At 48.1% G+C, this 17,777-nt stretch overlaps 1 protein-coding gene across 5 annotated transcripts in view; it reads right to left on the bottom strand.

Moving 5' to 3' along the window:
- The window catches only part of LOC133355997 (protein MTSS 2-like), an 87,443-nt gene that overhangs the window by 48,105 nt on the left and 21,561 nt on the right, over positions 1 to 17,777 (bottom strand). For all 5 annotated transcript variants that reach the window (XM_061573467.1, XM_061573468.1, XM_061573465.1 and 2 more), the window contains exon 3: positions 17,308 to 17,381. In XM_061573467.1, the coding sequence (XP_061429451.1) occupies positions 17,308 to 17,381 (74 nt within the window). The remainder of the gene's footprint in view (positions 1 to 17,307; positions 17,382 to 17,777) is intronic.

The following is a 17,777-nucleotide window of genomic DNA, read 5'->3' as shown; positions in this document are numbered from 1 at the left end:
ACTTTACCGAAAAAACCTAAGAGTAAGAGCACTTCCCGGTTGGGAGCCCGCATCGTCGTCCACGCGGCATCACGAGTCACTTGGTCCCTGAGGGTCCGTGCTCCCCATGAGATCCAGTCCCACACACTGCCAGGTGGATGGTCGCTTGCATTAAAACATTTTAGGCAAATATTGTTGACCTTATCTTACGCCGATTTAAATGGCGCTCTAATGAAAAGTGTCTTCACACGATTAGGGTACTGGGAGCGGAGGAGGCTCCTGTTCTTTGTTCTGGCCGGAGGATCCTACAGTTTGGATGGACATTTTTTAGTTGTTGATATTCTCCCCCATCTGTCACACGAGACAGATGGGCAGGGAGCCGAGTCGAGTGGCCCTCTTGGCCCAATTGTCAGAGGGCTCGAGCAGAGGGAGGGCCCACTAGACTGTGCTTATCACAAAGCACGCTGCGCTCGTGATAAGCAGAACGCTTAAAAGACCGTGGCATGTTACCCCGCTCAGGAAATATCAGAGTGCAGCTTTCACTGGGACATCTCCTCCCCGTCTCTCGCAGATTTACAAGATGAGACGAGAGCTAACCCCTCTATTGCCTTCATGCAAGTAAAATAAAAGCACTCTGTTACTCATTAAATGCGGGGACTGCCCTGATGGTATGGTCTCTAATAAAGTGCCGTTCAGAATCCGAAGTAGGGGTGGGTCAGAACATTACAAATACAACACGATAGGAGTGCAAAGTATAGGAAAAGGTAAGCAAATCACTTAGAAAATATATACAAATAAAACTAAACTATTCTTATTTTACCGGGTAAAGCCACAACAAATTGCACAGTTCACAGAACCACACTCTGGCATGGATGCCTTATCCATGGCCATAATACTGGTAGGAACCTCCTGGTTACACCAGCCCACAGGGGATTATTGTGTCCGTCGTGCAGGGAGGGGCTGGGTGGAGAGGAGGGACTGGGTGGGGAAGGGCTGGGTGGGGAGGGTGGGGAGGGGCTGGGTGGGGCGGGTGGGGCTGGGTGAGGGGTGAGAGGGGTGGGGCTGGTCACCCTGTGGTGCCCTTATAAAACTCAACGTTTAACCTACTCACGCCGGCTTGTGCCCGCCCTCACAGTCGGCATATTTGCGGAATACACCACGCCGCCGTTGACCCTGGCCATTGACCCGAGCAACCCAACGGACCTACCAGCTCCCTCCGCAGGAATGTGTTATGTAACCGTCACAAATTAGGATTTTTTTCGCTCTCCTCCCTCTCAAGTCACATCACGAGCGAATCCTCGGGGCTCCGCAGGCACCAGTCCAGTAAGCACGGAACGTTGGGCCAAAATTCGGCCAACGTTGATCCAACGGTTTCAACCACACGCCAACGTTGGCTCAATGTTGACCAAACGTTGGCAGCGCTTCCTGGAATGCATCTCCGGTTAAACACAAATAAAACTTGAATCAAGTTAGTAGGAGAGAAGTTTCACTGTCAGATTATTATTTTAAGCATTTCAATTTTCCTGTAATTTCCAACTCAGTTTTTTTCGTTTTAAACAAAGAACAATAATGACGATAACTAATACTGTGTTCAATCATCCACCTCCAACTGACTTCAAAACAGCTGTTCAACAGACCCTGCGCACTTCTGCAGGCTGGCATGGGAGACGGCCAGATAAACAGTAATTATAATCGCAAAAATATACACTCCTTTTCCGGAGACGTGATTGCCAAATTATACTTTTAAAAAAAAGTGTTATTCTATCTCAAATTAATCAACGTTCTCATCACGTGACTTTTGTTTTGCTCTCATTCATCTTGGGCCCCACGCCGCATCTTTCTTTAATGCTATTCTTAAATTGTTTTTTTTTTCCCCGCAATTAGTTTCCACCGCTCGCCACGATGACCACGGACATCGGCAAAATCTGAGATGCTCAAACATTTAATGGCGAGCTAGTCACGTGCCGCTCTTCTCTAGAGCCGGTCACGTGCCTTTCTTCTCTAGAGCCGGTCACGTGCCGTTCTTCTCTAGAGCCGGTCACGTGCCGCTCTTCTCTAGAGCCGGTCACGTGCCGTTCTTCTCTAGAGCCGGTCACGTGCCGTTCTTCTCTAGAGCCGGTCACGTGCCGGTCACGTGCCGCTCTTCTCTAGAGCCGGTCACGTGCCGTTCTTCTCTAGAGCCGGTCACGTGCCGTTCTTCTCTAGAGCCGGTCACGTGCCGTTCTTCTCTAGAGCCGGTCACGTGCCGTTCTTCTCTAGAGCCGGTCACGTGCCGCTCTTCTCTAGAGCCGGTCACGTGCCGTTCTTCTCTAGAGCCGGTCACGTGCCGCTCTTCTCTAGAGCCGGTCACGTGCCGTTCTTCTCTAGAGCCGGTCACGTGCCGCTCTTCTCTAGAGCCGGTCACGTGCCGTTCTTCTCTAGAGCCGGTCACGTGCCGCTCTTCTCTAGAGCCGGTCACGTGCCGCTCTTCTCTAGAGCCGGTCACGTGCCGCTCTTCTCTAGAGCCGGTCACGTGCCGTTCTTCTCTAGAGCCGGTCACGTGCCGTTCTTCTCTAGAGCCGGTCACGTGCCGTCACGTTGTTCGTACACGTCGCTGTTGTGTTCGACAAAGTTGGGGGATGAAACGCGTTTGAAGGAGCTTGTTAGGAGCGTTGCAGCACGAGACAGCGACGGCTTTGGACGACCTTGATCCAGTAGTGGATAGAATCATGGCTGACAAGAATGAGGACGATGATGATCAACTGTACAGTGGTTCTGCAATATCGTGATTCACTGGCACGGAAATGTTTTCGTACGGCAAACTAAAATAGTGCAATTGATAAAAATGAAAAAAAAACTACAAAGTTAGGTTTACAACAGTTGATAAGGGACCAAGAGGAACATGCATTATTCAGACGTTTCATTTATTAATGTAGTCCGTTTGATGAATGAACCAATGAGTAACCATGAGCAGGTGAGAGTGTATCCACCGAGACTCGGTGCCTGCCACGGTCATCATGGAACAGTGTAAAAACACAGACTACAAAGACTGCACACAGATATATTAAAGCGCTATTTATTGGCTTCATTTGCAAATGAATTAGGTAAGAAAATGTACCGTCAATACGATGACCAAATGAAATTTTTGGTTGTCAGAAAAAAAAAATCGAGGTTGCAATTAAGACGTGGAATTATAATTACAAAAAAAATCTGATTCTTTAAACTGGAAGAATCTGATGAGCTATAAAGCTCTTTTTCACAGACGACCCGATTATCAGTTTTTTTAAGAGGGCCATGCATTGGGATGTTTGGCCAATCACATTCATTCGTGTTTGGCGTCACGTGGGAGGAAAGCAGGGAGCCCAGAGACAAACCCCATGCGTGCAGACAAAAAGCAGTTCTAAAGAAATTAGTTTGTAAATCTAGATCATTTAAAAGTGCATAGCTCCAGTGGCTTCCTAATATCGGAAGGAAGAGCGTTCCAGACGGCCGCAGAAGCGCGTCTGAAAAAGACTTTGTTCGATGGCCACTGCTGCGAGGATGATCGGAGCTCGCTGATGATGGTTTATGCAGTGCTGGTGGTCACCCATTCAAGCATTGACCAGGATCAATCCTGCTTGACTTGCAGACCCAGCGAGATCTCAAGGTAGGGTCATTTGGTTCGATATTTTTTTGTATATAAAGTCAATGCAAGTAACAGTATTATTTAAATAAAAAATAAATCTATATATAGCAAACACGTACCTTCATATATTTGCACAAAACAAATATGCCATGATCAATACTGTACACCAAGGCCATAGACCAAATCTTCCAGGATGTCTGGGGGTCCCAACCCAGAAAAATATCTAAATTTGACAACTCATTTCCTGCCTAGAATATAAAAAAATGCTCTAAAACATGTGATGGACTTTTTCTTTATTTTTTACAATAATGTCTAATAGTGTATTGTATTACATTGCTCTGTTTTTACTTTTTTTCACCATTTCTTGTTTGTATGTAATGGCAGAGATTAGGGATTAATAAAGAACAACCATAACCACAATCATATAAACAGAAATCTATGCATTGATGTATATGAAGACAAGTCCAGATATTGTGGCCAAGGTTTATCAAATAGTTATTTTTATTTACATAGTACATCAATTCTTTTATAGCAATATATTGGGACGGACATTTTGAGCATATTTGAATATGTCCCCCCCCAATATATATATTATAATTACGGCCTTGCTCTATACTACATATACAAAGCGTCTTTACTCAGGCGCCTTACAGGGAATTACCTCTGGTGCATGTGAATGTAATGCTGAAGATGGAGGTTAACGTACTGTACACAGCATATACATTGTTGACTCTTGCATGTTTGTACTGTGCCGCACAAACATCCGTCAACAAAATGGTGCGTTTGTTAAACTGCGTGCAGTATAGGGAGGTGGGTGGCGGCATTATGGAGGAATTGCCAGACTGTTCAGAACGGTTTTCTAATCCATAGCTCACGTATGTCTCCGCAGAGGTGGTGGAGGGGGTGTACAAAGCAGTGAACGCGGACTGCTTCAGGAGGAACCGACATTGTTTGCACTTCTACAACACACATTTGCACCACGGAAGTCTACAGCAGTGCTTCACTGCAAGGCCCTCGGCCCCACTGGTGGGCCTCTGTTGGCCTTTAATGTGGCCCCTGGCGTGAGACCCCCCCGGCGATACACCAATGTGAAAACACCCCCCCCCCCATCATCAAACCCAACAACTGTTTCAAATAATGTGCGGCGGCCCTCACACTGGTGATGTCTCATCGGCGAAAGTGGGCCCCCATTCACTGAAAATTAGTAGAGAACGCCGGTCTATAGCAATTCCGGTTCTAAATAGTGTGCTGCGTTTTCCTGAAATGAATTGCCCTACTGTCCTGTCGCACACCTGCAGACTTTGTTATTTGTGGTTAAAAACATATCCATTGATTCGCAGGTATTTTCACAGGGCCCCAGTATCTGTGCCGCTCAACGTTGTCAGGGGACGTCACCCCAACGTGAAATCTCGCCACCTCAAAATCTCACGTCCACTCGCCAGCATTCTCCAGGGGCACGGACGTAGTGGTTCTCTGAAGCCAGCAGCTGGAGAGCCAACTTAGACGTCAATTTTTTATTTGTCACTCAATTCATATCCATAGGCAAGCAGAGAAATAAAAACTAAACTATAAACTAAACTATTTGTATTTCACCAGGTAAGGCCCACTGAGCAATCTAGCTCTTTTTTTTTTAAAGCGACCCTGGCTATCGCAAATGATAGCTCAACGAAGTGGCTTAATGCGTGCAAATGTACAGCAGCCAAATAATCTAAACGCGTGACGTTGATTCTAAACGTGGAGGGAAAAACCGGAGGACCCGGAGAAAAATCCACATGACCAGGGTGAGAACACGCAAACTCAAAATATACAGCAGGCGTCAAAGTCTAGATCGAACCTCCGACCTCCTGTATACCAGGCGAGGGAGTTAACATCTCGCAGATAAGTCATTAACATCTCGTGGTGCCAAAAAAACCTCAAGTAGTTTAAAACACAAATTTTACATAAGACGTCCATAGAAATGGGCACAACAATGCACAGTGTTGACAACGGCTTGTCACGCACCAACTAAACATTTACCTAAAGATGTTGGGCGGGGGGGGGGGGAGGCTGCTGCGCTATTTCTGTCACTTCGATCGTGCGTAAACGCCGCTGTTTCCCTTGGCGTTGCGGCCGCCCCTAGTTTGGGGAGAGAGGTCTGTGATGTGCAGTGCACGCCCGAGGAGGCCGTCCGTGTCGGGGAGATGTTTGCTCAGATGGGGCGGCGGGGAGTCCGCAGGCTCACGGCAAACGTCGCTTTCGTGGGCGGCCACGTGGCCCTTGGCGTCTGAGCAAACTCGGGAGCCTCCTCGGACGGAAGGATGGTCGCGACACGTAACCACGAGCCCTCATTCTTCTCCTTCTTTTTCCACTTCTTATTTTTCCTCTTTTTCTTCTGCTTACTCTTCTTATTCATCTTCTTTCGTACGGCTGGTGCAGATGCAGAGCAACTATTTCCCAGAGAGAGGGCTTATCGGGTATCTGCATCTGCCATAATTCATGCAGTGGATGCGGTTTAAGGTGGTCCATGAGCTGCGTGGAAGGTCGAACCCTGGGATCTTCTGAGTTGGGTCTTTCACACGGGTTGTGTCCATGGTGTTCTACTCATCAGTTATCACCTGAGGTGGCATCACCCCATCAGTTACAATCTCGTTTCGTGGCCAACAACAGCGAATCGTGTCCTTACCATTTGAAATGAGTGGGGTTATTGGCGAGGTGTTAACTACCTCGCCTGGTATGCAGGAAGGTCGTGGGTTCGATCCCGACCCTGACGCCTGCTGTATATTTTGAGTTTGCGTGTCTCTCTCTCTCTCTCCGTGGTCAGGTGGATTTTTCTCCGGGTCCTCCGGTTTTCCCTCCACGTTTAGAATCGACATGCTTTTATAGTAATTTTCCTGATTTAAATTTCCACGTGATAAGCCACTTCGTTGAGCTCTCATAAGTGGCCTGAAAAAGAGCTATATTGTTCAGTGGTAAAATAAAAAATAATATTTACAGTAAAAACTCATGTAGAACAGGGGCAGAACGTACAATCTCCGTGCAGAAAGTTGCCCAAGTCGGGGAATCGAACCCATGCAATTATTGCTGTGAGACACCCCTAAGAGTCATCTATCGGCTATTCCATACAACCTTGCATAAAGGTTTTTTTTGGGGGTTAGATTGCATGAGTATAACTGTGTCGTTGACCCGCCACCACACGACACAGCCAACCAGAAAGGTTTGTCATGTAAACTAAACATGCCAATTAGTTACTACTTCAGCCCGTCGGTGTGTTGGAGAGTAAATCCACAACATTTATCGGGTAAAATTGCCCGCTTATGCTGGGTGTAATAATTACCAGCGAAACGTTACGTTACTCAAATTGAAAATATTGTGGATTAACTCTCCAACACACCGGTGGGCTGAACTAGTTACTAATTAATTGGCCACATTTTCTTCACATGACGAACCTGACTGGTTGGCTGTGCCGGGTGGTGGCGGGTTAACGACACAGTTATACTTGTGCGATCTAACCCAAAGAAACCCTTTATTACGAATAACATTGGTCGCGAAAGCCTACGCGTCAAACGGAGAACCTCGCACGCTTACTGGCTTCTTCATCGAGATGAACTGAGTGGTCACTCTGCCTGCTCAACGGGACAGAGGCTCTCTCGCATACGAGCTCTGTCAGCAATCGCACGAACCCACACCCCATGCACTGGCAGCAGCAACGCATTGAAGTACGGAATGTAGTAAATAATATTTAAAAAACGGATTTTTAACAAACGTGATTCGCTGCGTGCTTCATGAGCCTACGAATCAATGCATCGTTCCGGACCTAATCGATATAATAAGCAATGTGTGCTTGGTGTCCATTTTCCAAACCAATGCACTTCTGCATCTCTGGAACACTTGAGTTACTTGTCTACACGTGAGAGAATTAAATTCTAAAACGTAAGATAATGTTACATCACTTCAGTCTCCCTTTCATCATCTAACACGACCTTCCGTCGCTTACTGAAATTGTAGTGTTCCTGCAAATGCTACCGCTTTCATTTATTTTTTATTCTCGTGAATGTGTCTGAAACGGGCGTTGCGATGAAACACCCAGCCTTGGCCAAAAGGGGCCTGCAGGGCGTTCAACGAACGATTCACATTGCAAGGCAAATGACCTCTCCGCCCCCAACCGCACTGCACGCCGCGTCAGACCCCGTGCGCGCCACCGACAGGAGTAACGTGCAACACGAGTCGCCGTCGCCAAAGCGAGCCGGACACTATTTTCGTTGCTGTTAACCGAGGGCCTCGGGACACTGAACCCACGTCCCAGTTTAGCACGCACTCCGCACTCCGCACGCACTCCGCACTCCGCACACCGCACGCACACACGCACTCCGCACTCAGCACGCACTCCGCACGCACTCCGCACGCACTCCGCACGCACACACGCACTCCATACGCACTCCGCACGCACGTACACATGCACTCCACACGCACTCCGCACTCCGAACAAAGGCGACACGAGTTCGATTCCCGCTCACGGCCATCAACACCGGTGACGATTATCTGCGCCGGTACTGCGCCTCCCCCTAGGTCGACTCGGCCTCAAATGAGTTACCTTGTGTGGTGTGTGTAAACATCGCCACTGGGGAGACAAAGGCGGCCGGGTGTGGTGTTGGCCACCTACCACCTCTTGCACTGCCCCTGTCTTCATAGATGCTATTCGCTAACAGCACTTGCCCCAACAGTCAAAGTTATATGGGGCATCTATGTCTTTGTATTTCCGAGGCTAAAGTACCATCAACATAGGGCAGACCTCCGCCCCTCCCGCCTCCAACCCACTCCCGTAGTATCATATTGCCGCCGTCACGACCCTGTTATAGGGTTACCTGGTGTGTGAATACATTTGCGTCTTGGCGTGAAACAACAAAAAATCTGAATAAACTTTAGTGGTAATAAAGCAGCGAGGTGAACTTTGCAGATGCCAGTGGCACCGAGAAATAGAAAACTTCACATCATCCGTCCTTAGCCAGGCCTCAAAACGGGATTCCCTGGACGGCCCCACCAGACAAATAAATGGAATTCATAAATAGAGTTTTTTTTTAGGGGTTAGATAGCAAAAATATAAATGTGTCGTTAAACCCGCCACCACCTGACACAGCCGACTAGTAAGGTTTGTCACGTAAACAGAACGTGGCCAATTCGTCACTAGTACAGCACACCGGTGTGTTGGAGAGCAAATCCACAACGTTTACAATCTGAGTACGACGTTTCGTCAGTAATTACAACAAGCTTCATCAGGCGACAGCCAGATTTGTGGAGAAATCCTGCTGTTTCGTTCCTCAAAGTAAATGGAATCCTCAATGAAACGGGCGACCGAGAGGAGGTTTTTTTTCTTGAGTCGATCTAAAAGAGAAAGATAATTTCGATTTAAAGCTTTCGTGACTGCAGGGATTCATCTACTTGGTTCTTTCGGTAAAGTCACGTAGAAGGGAAATAATAAAATAATAAAAATAAACATAATAAAATAATTCTCACGACGTTTCGGCCACAACGCAAGCAGCCGTCCTCAGGTGAAGAACAGGTCTGCTCTTCACCTGTTCTTCACCTGAGGACGGCTGCTTGCGTTGTGGCCGAAACGTCGTGAGAATTATTTTATTATGTTTTATTTTATTGTTTCCCTTCTACGTGACTTTACCGAAAGAACCAAGAAGAGAAAGATGTTGTTTCCTGGGAAAACATGACCGCGGAAAGCCGCACACTGCCTGGAGAAGAGGGTGACTTGAGGCACGGTCCCAGGATAGGCCAGGCCGAGTTAAAGCAGAGAAGAGCTGGGACTAACGACGCCGTTGCTTGGACAGGGGGGGGGGGGGTTAAGCGTGGGACTGCTTCGCAAGAACTGCCGCGGGCAAGAGGCCTGTCCATCTCGGATTGAGGAAGGCCAGAAACACAACGGATCCAACGCACTTGGGAGACGGCCAGGGGAAACCTCTATCGAGCAGCGGGTCGATGGTGATAATCATCATCATCATGGCGAGCACTTCGGCAGTGTGCCTTCTTCGGAACAGTGAGGAGCAGAGAGAGAGACTAATTTACTTATTTTTGGGATGTCTCAGCGAACACTGCAGTGCCTTAAAAACGCTGAGAGATGTGACAAATGGACAGTTAATGAAGAAACGTAATTTGTCCTCTTCTGTCAGTCGCAGCACTTAGTTGAGTAATTTGTCATACAGTCAAGTAAAGAATGGGGGACCTATGCTATTGGATGACATGACCTCTGACCTTGGTCAAAAATAACCACGAGTGTTAAAATTAAAACCACGCTAAACTTGTCGGGGGTTTTCCGCGCAAGGCATTTTATTTAGGATTTTATCACGGTAATATTAGTAGCCCTCTCTGTAGGACGGGCTGAAAGACAACTCGTCAATTGATATTTAACGGGAAAATTTATTCGATTCGGGAATCAATTTTTTTGTTTGTTAACGATGCGGCGACTTCAGAACGTGAACCCATGACGTAACAAATTACGCACTCGTACGTACGCGATTTGGTGGCATTTTATCGCGAGCTCAGAGATACAGCTGCAGTATTCTGCACACGGGCGCGAAAGCACGCGGTGGTCGCGACAGCGCAGATTTCCACCGCAAGAACGATTTGCATTGAGTATGCAAGGCACGAGGTGCGAGGAAAATCCCTGACACGTGCGGGAATCGACGTTGACGTTGCCTCATTAAACGGTGCTTGCATTCGACGTTCTCAGCACACAAAGGCAAAGACCCCCCGTGTAGCCTGTAACAGACCGGTGCGGCAAGTGCTGCGGTAGCACCTATGAAGGCCCGGCATGGCACACGAAGGGGGTGGGTGGCCAACACCAGGGCTGGCTGGCCGGCCGGCTTTTGTCTCCCCAGTGGCGATGTTTACACGTGTTTACACATCGCGCACAGGTACTCATTTGAGGCCGAGTCGACCTACGGGAAGCCCAGGAGCGGTTCAGACGATCGTCACCGGCGTTGGCGGCCGTGAGCAGGAATCAAACTGGGGTGCGACGGGTTCGTACCGCAGCGCGCTAACCACTGCGCCACCGCTCCCCAACACAAAGACAAAGATCCCCCCCGTATAGCCTCAGCAGACTATTGGGGTGAGTGCTGTTAGCAAGCACACAAATAAACCCCCGATTTGTTAGTTATATAAAATATTGCTCAAAGACAGTTTAACAGATCACCATATCGCTCCCGAAATCATCGTTGCGGGTAAATTAGGGAGTAGTTTTGACAAATTGCTCTCCAAAAGCGAGAATATAATAATGATTGCCGTATAGATTCCGACCTCAACGGTGCAGAATAATCGGAAAGACGCCGAGGTCAGTCCTCTGTTTTATTTATAAGCCGTTCACAGCCCGATGGGCGACAACATCTGGCAAAAAAAATGGAAACCGGGACACGAGAAACAGAGCCCCTATCGCCCTATTCGCCGCTCGAGCCAGACTCTTCAGACCTTACCTTTTATTAATTTATATTTAGTGACTAGCTTACCTTTTTTTACAAAATCTATTTTGCACTCCTATCGTTGTTTTTGTTGTTGTTGTAAGTTGCTGACCACCTTGCCCCATACTGGACATCTGTGAAAAAGAGCTTCATAGCTCATCGGATTCCTCCTCCCGCAGTCCAAATAAAGATTCCGATTCTGACCTTCTTTCATGTTTTTTTTGGTCTTGCCCTAAGGTTGTGCCAGGATATTTCCCAATGTCTGCAAGACGTATTACGTATGTATGTATGCTGAACGCCTTTCACACCGCACGTAGCCAACTGCGCTAATCGCAGGGACATCGGGCCGAAGAAAGCAATTAGGCCCAGTAATGCATCACTGAGTTATGCTAATTATGGGTGAACTTGTCCTCCGTTCCTCTATTAAAGCCTCATCTCTTCTCAGTCGCCCGTTCTCTTCCTCTTACCCTCGCCCCTCCACTCCTCCCGTCCCTCCCCTGTAGCCCATTCGGGATCCCGAAGTACCACTCTGTCGCGGTTAACTCAATCCTCAATACCTTGTAGCATACCCCCCGTCAACTACCTCATTCCATTCTGTGGCATCGTTTTGTAAGCTCTCTAAACACGCAATTAGATTAGATTCATACCCACAATGCAATGCACCAGCAACATTTTCTGATTTGACTTTTCATACAGAATAAGTGTTATTAAGACACGTTTGATTATAATCATTACTGAAGGGTGATTGTCTATTTCTCAATGTCTACTGATTGGTAACTATTAGATAACTATTCAGTAACTATATACGAACAGGTTTTTTGGGTTAGATTGCGTAAATATAAATGTGTCGTTAAACCGCCACCACCCGATACAGCCACCTAGTAAGGTTTGTCGCATAAACAGAACGTACCAATCGTTACTAATACAGCACACCGGTGTGTTGGAGAGCAAATCCACAACATTTATATTAACGCGATCTAACCCCCAAAAAAGACCTGTGCTATGGATGATATTGGTCGCGAAAGCATACCACGTGTTAAACAGGTATGCGAATTAATAAACTGTTCATGTGGAAAAAATGTTCAATTATGTCATTTTCATCAGGCCCCACGGTGTAGAGTGCAGTCCCCTCAACCCCGATTATTTCCCACTCCATCTGCTGTGGCCTCTCCATCCACATGAAGAGAAAAAGGGGGACATTGCCCCCCTTAAAAACCTCATCCGTTATACGACCGTTTTCCTCTTTAGGGCCCACGGTGTTAATGACCAAAGCGTCGAGTTGCTTTGGCTTTTCAGGGAAAACGCACGCTCACATCTCTCCATACGTGCCTAGGGGGGAGACGGGAAGGGGGGGGTGGTGGTGTAGGGGAGGGGTTAGTGGGAGGGAGAGGGGGGGCATTTGTCCCCCCATTGATTTGAGCTTCCCGCTGCGCGCCGCTGACGATTGTCGCCGCCGGCGCGCTCAAGTCTCTGGAGGGCCGCAGACAAAGGAAGAAGACTCGCGAACCGTCGTCCAGTGTCGAGCGCCACCCGAATCTGATGCACGGAGCAAATAAAATCCATTCGTGGAACTCCGCAAGGGGGGGGGGGGGGTGGGCGGTGGCGGTGGGGGGCTCCATCACAAGAGGCCCCCCCCCCAAGCCACCGCCGTCGTTCACGGTTCGTCGCAAGATGTCGTCTCCCGCTGTCGACTCAATTTCCGCCCACGAACCCCCCCCCCCCATACCCAAACGTACACTCACACTGCCCGTCGCCTCTCTCCTCTCTTCCTCTCTCATTTCCGTCTCTTCCAAGGCTTCCCTTTCTCTTTCGTTTCCCCCGGTCTCTCCATTGTTGTCCAGATCACAGCCCGGGGGGGGGGGGGGGTTACGCTGGTCGCCCAGACCCCCCCCCCCCCTCCATGTGTTTTCCGGTGATTGTTGCGTTTAAAAATATCAACGAAGAAGTCACTTTAACTGCACGCTTTTAAAACGTGTTCAAGAGTAGTAAGTTGTGGCGTGGCGGCGCGATGTTAGCTACCTCGCGCGGTATACGGGAGGTTGTGAGTTCCATCCCGACCCTGACGTGTATGCACGTACGTATGTTGAACTTCTTTCGCACCGTACGTAGCCAACCGTGCTAATCGGAGGTGCCGGCTGTATATTTGGAGCTTGCGCGTCTCTCTCTCTCTCTCCACGTGGTCACGTGGATTTTTCTCCGGGTCACTCCGGTTTTTCCCCTCCACATTCGGGATCGACGTCATGCCTTTCGAGCAATTTGGCTGCTGCTATAAATGAACACGTGGTGATGAGCGCCACCGAGTCGAGCCAGGTCGCTTCCGAAAGAGAGCCATATAGCTTACCCGGTAAAATATAAACAAGTTTTAGCCCAACAACCGCACTAGACCGCAGACTGCCGTGCCCTGAACTGCCCATTGTGGACTTCTGCCATCCACTTAATTTCCACATTAATCCATTACGTCGCACCCACGATTGTTGTTGTTTTAAATCAAACACTCACCCCGCGGTGACATTGTATCTGGGTCATCAAGTCCAGTATTTTGAAATTTTAAATCGCCCTCTCGGTCCCTATACATGGTGAGATATCTTGGTCTGGAGCAGGGGGGGGGGGGGGGCGGGAGAGTCCCGCAGGCTATGATTAGACGGTGAGGAATGTACATGGGGAGGGGGTCTTATGGGCGTTTGAATCGTTGCGAGCGAGCGGAATTCGGTTAGAAATGGGGGGGGGGGAGTGGTGGGGGGTGGTGGTTGTGGGGGGCTGCATTGTTCCGTTAAGCCAAGGGAACTGTGTTGGGGTTGAGGAAATCCAACAAGTGAAGGAATTTGGAAAATAAGTCAAGGCCAATTCAAGTTTCTGTCGTAAACAAAAACCTCTCCCACCATTCACGGCCAGGATTCATAAATAAATATACGAATCGAAAACTCTACACGTTCGTCCACAAAAGTGTGTGTGTGTGTGGCATTAAAAGCAGGAAAACTATATATAGTGGGCGACATTTCAGGGAATAGCCCTTTCCTGTGGTGTTGTCGTTGACAAAATTGAGGCATTGTTGTTGTTGTTGTCGTTGAATGTGCTTGTGCACCACAACCAATGCAGCAGCATAATCAAGAAAGCATATGTTTACCAGAGTCATAGTGCAGCGTTCTAACCACACCGCTCTACCCCACTCCTCCCTACGTAAAAATGCGCTACGTACACGTGAATTACAAAACGCTAATTCTTATGCACGTACGCAACTCAACGTGGGCATCTAGAGTCGGAAAATCGATATGAATCGACAATTTGATGCATTGTTACAAACGTCTAGCTGGCGCTGATAACAGAATGAGATGTTGTCAGCATTTTCTGAAAACCTTTGCTCAGGCCTAAGATTTGTATTTTTTGTGTCCGAATTACGATAAATCCTCTTGAGTATCTGTGCTTTTGCTGAGGTGGCCAAGTTCAGGGGCACCGAGCTGGCACTGTTGAGATACTGGGTTTGAATTTAGGTGGCCGCTTGTGATTTAAGCGAGGTTTCCGTAGAGTATTCAGAATGGGAATCTCTATTTGTCCTGGAGGAATCCGATAAGCTGTGAAGCTCTTTTTCACAGATGTCCAGTAGTGGCACAGGGTTAGAAAGTTACAGCAACAAACAATTAAAAAAACACAATAGGAGTGCAAAGTATAGGAAATGTAAGGAAATTACACGCAAAAATACAAATAAAACTCAACAATTTTTATACTGGTAGGAACTGCCAGGTTACACCAGCCCACAGGGGATTATTGTGTCCGTCCGTCGTGCAGGGAGGGGCTGGGTGGGGAGGGAGGGGCTGGGTGGGGAGGGGAGGGTGGGGAGGGTGGGGAGGGTGGGGAGGGTGGGGCTGGGTGGGGAGGGGAGGGTGGGGAGGGGCTGGGTGGGGAGGGTGGGGTGGGCTGGGTGGGGAGGGTGGGGCTGGTTGGGGGGTGGGAGGGGTGGGGCTGGGTGGGGAGGGGCTGGTCACCCCGTGGTGCCCTTATACAACTAAACGTTTAACCTACTCACGCCGGATTGTGCCCGCCCTCACAGTTGGCCATATTTGCGGAATACACCACGCCGCCGTTGACCCTGGCCATTGACCGAGCAACCCAACGTTCCTACCAGCTCCCTCCGCAGGAATGTGTTTACAAGGTAAAGCCCACTGACAAATAAACTTATTTTTCAGAAGCGACCTGGCCACGAAGTGGCTTATCACGTGGACATTTATAGCAGTCAAAAAATCTAAATGCATGTTGATTATAAATGTGGAGGGAAAAACTGGAGAACCTGGAGAAAAACATCCACGCAACCACTGAGAGAGAGACACGCAAACTCCAAATATACAGCAGCAGCGTCAGGGTCTGGGTCGAACCCACGACCTCCTGCAAACCAGTATTGAGCTCACCAAAAAAAATACCCCAACCAACATGTTACTGCGCCAATCGGAGGTGCGGGGGAAAGACAACAAACTAAACACAAAAAGCAGTTCAAAAATAAATTAGCTTTCAATCTAGATGGTTTTAAATTGCATAGCTCCAGTGGCTTCCTAATATCAGAAGGAAGAGCGTTCCAGACGGCCGAAGAAGCGCATCTGAAAGCGCCGCGCGATGCGGTGACCACCCTCTTCGTTGACCTTGCTTCCACAATATTTCGTACTTTGTATTTCTGGGAGCGGAAATGCGGTGGTCCTAGTCGTTTGGATTTTCACAGCCATCCCCCTTTGCGTGTGGCGGGACGAGAATTTGTGGCGACGACTGGGTTATTAAACCGAGCTCGAGAGGTATGGAGACAAAGCAGCCAGTTTGAGAACTAAGAGGCTACCGCACTATCTTAACGCGTCACGTTTCGTCAGCCTCTGCTTCACGGCTACGGAGAGAATAGGGTTTAAAACGTACAAAGACGTCTCCATACAAAAAGGCAAGCTTTGCCACGTAAGGATCGTAGTTAATGCAGGTATATTTATTTTAAAAAAGCTGTTAATTTTCTTTAAATGCAATAACTTTAGACGCACAATTCCTCCGCTCTATGCCTTCTACAATCACTTTCTATTGTGTTTATCTACGACCGTGTGTTCTCGTGTTATTAGACGATACAGAGATCGGCGATTCATCTTCTTGGTTCTTTCGGTAAAGTCACGTATAAGGGAAATAATAAAATAATAAAAATAAAACATGATAAAATAATTCTCACGACGTTTCGGCCACAACGCAAGCAGCCGTCCTCAGGTGAAGAACAGGTCTGTCGGAAAGACAGCGTGACTTTACCGAAAGAACCAAGAAGATGAATCCCTGCAGTCACGAAAGCTTTAAATCGAGATCGGCGATTGTTGATTGCCTGTTCCGTGTAACAACCGTGCAGAACAAAGCCACCAGGTGAATTCCAAGTGACGATACACACTGAAAAGTGATGAACTAGCACTGGCAGATGCATTTGCGTGGAATATAACTTCACCGTGTCAGGTCATGCCCAGACATCGGCTTTAATTATAATTCGATGGGGAACCCATTTGCGGAAGATTCTACACCAATGACATGCCAGTCGCTCATTGGGAAGACTTTGTGGCTCCCATAGCTTTGTATTGGACGTTGTGGTTTTGACATTTCTTGGGCAAAATAGTTGTTAAGTCGGCAGGCGGGAATGTCCTCGCCAGGAGAGACATTTGTTTTTATCTTAATTTCTATCCAACGTGCCGCTTTGGTGATACAGAGCGTGACGGACGGACGCTAGCGAAATATATGGATACATCTCGACTTAAAGCTTTCGTGACTGCAGGAATTCATGTTCTTTGGGTCTTTCGGTAAAGTCACGTAAATAGGTTCAAAGAAAATAACAAAAAAATAACAAAAAACTACGACGGGTCGATCGCAGCACAAGCCATCGTCATCAGGATCGTCATCCTCCTGATGACGATCGCTTGTGTTGTGATCGAAACGTCATGGTTTTTGTAATTTTTTTGTTATCATCTTTTACCTAAAGACCCAAAGAATGTATGGATACATATATGCAAACAGCGGATGCGTTTTAAATGAGGGCTGAATCGATTCACTCATCTGGCAATTTCTCTACCGTCATAAATTCATGGCCGTGATTCTATTTTACAAATCAATTCGTTGGGTTTTTTCCAAATGTATAAATGCGGTGAATCGAGCGGCCACTCGTGGAACGCAGGAGACACGTGCGAACCCCATCGTATAAAATATACCCAAGTAAAAGAAAACAACAACAAAAAACCCCCCCACTGATTCTCGCACAGACGATCCGACGTTTTCGCCGGGCCACTCGCGAACACTCACCCCGGGAGTTGGTGGCCAGGTCCGCGATTTTCTGGAACGCGTCCAAGAAGGTTGCAGCAGCCACCACAGTCGTTCTGAGTACGAACGGACACAGCAAAGGTGACTTACGGCAGGCATCCAGGGCATGCGTACGCTTCTCATCGCTCGATAATTGCTCACAGAGCGCGACACAAACGTTGCACCGCACATTATACGGAGGATTAAATACTTTAAGTGGCAGAGCAGGCGCGCGGTGCTTATCCCATGATGCTGTAATTTAGTATTAGAATTGTTTTGCTTGTTTACCCAGAAAAGCCTCAACCGGGCCTCGTATGTACGTACGTACGTATGTTGAGCTTCTTTCGCACCGTGCGTAGCCAACCGTGCTAAGCGGAGATTCTCGGGTCTCATCTCAGGAGGGGGTCCTGCCAAGTTTTTGTCGCCAATTAAGTAGCCCGCGAGAATGTTCGTTCAAATTCGCCACATTTGTG

The sequence above is a fragment of the Lethenteron reissneri genome, chromosome 52 (genome assembly GCF_015708825.2).
Source record: "Lethenteron reissneri isolate LAM-NWPU_2019-01 chromosome 52, ASM1570882v1, whole genome shotgun sequence".
Classification (NCBI taxonomy): Eukaryota; Metazoa; Chordata; class Hyperoartia; order Petromyzontiformes; family Petromyzontidae; genus Lethenteron; species Lethenteron reissneri.
This window is presented reverse-complemented; position numbering and strand designations above follow the sequence as displayed.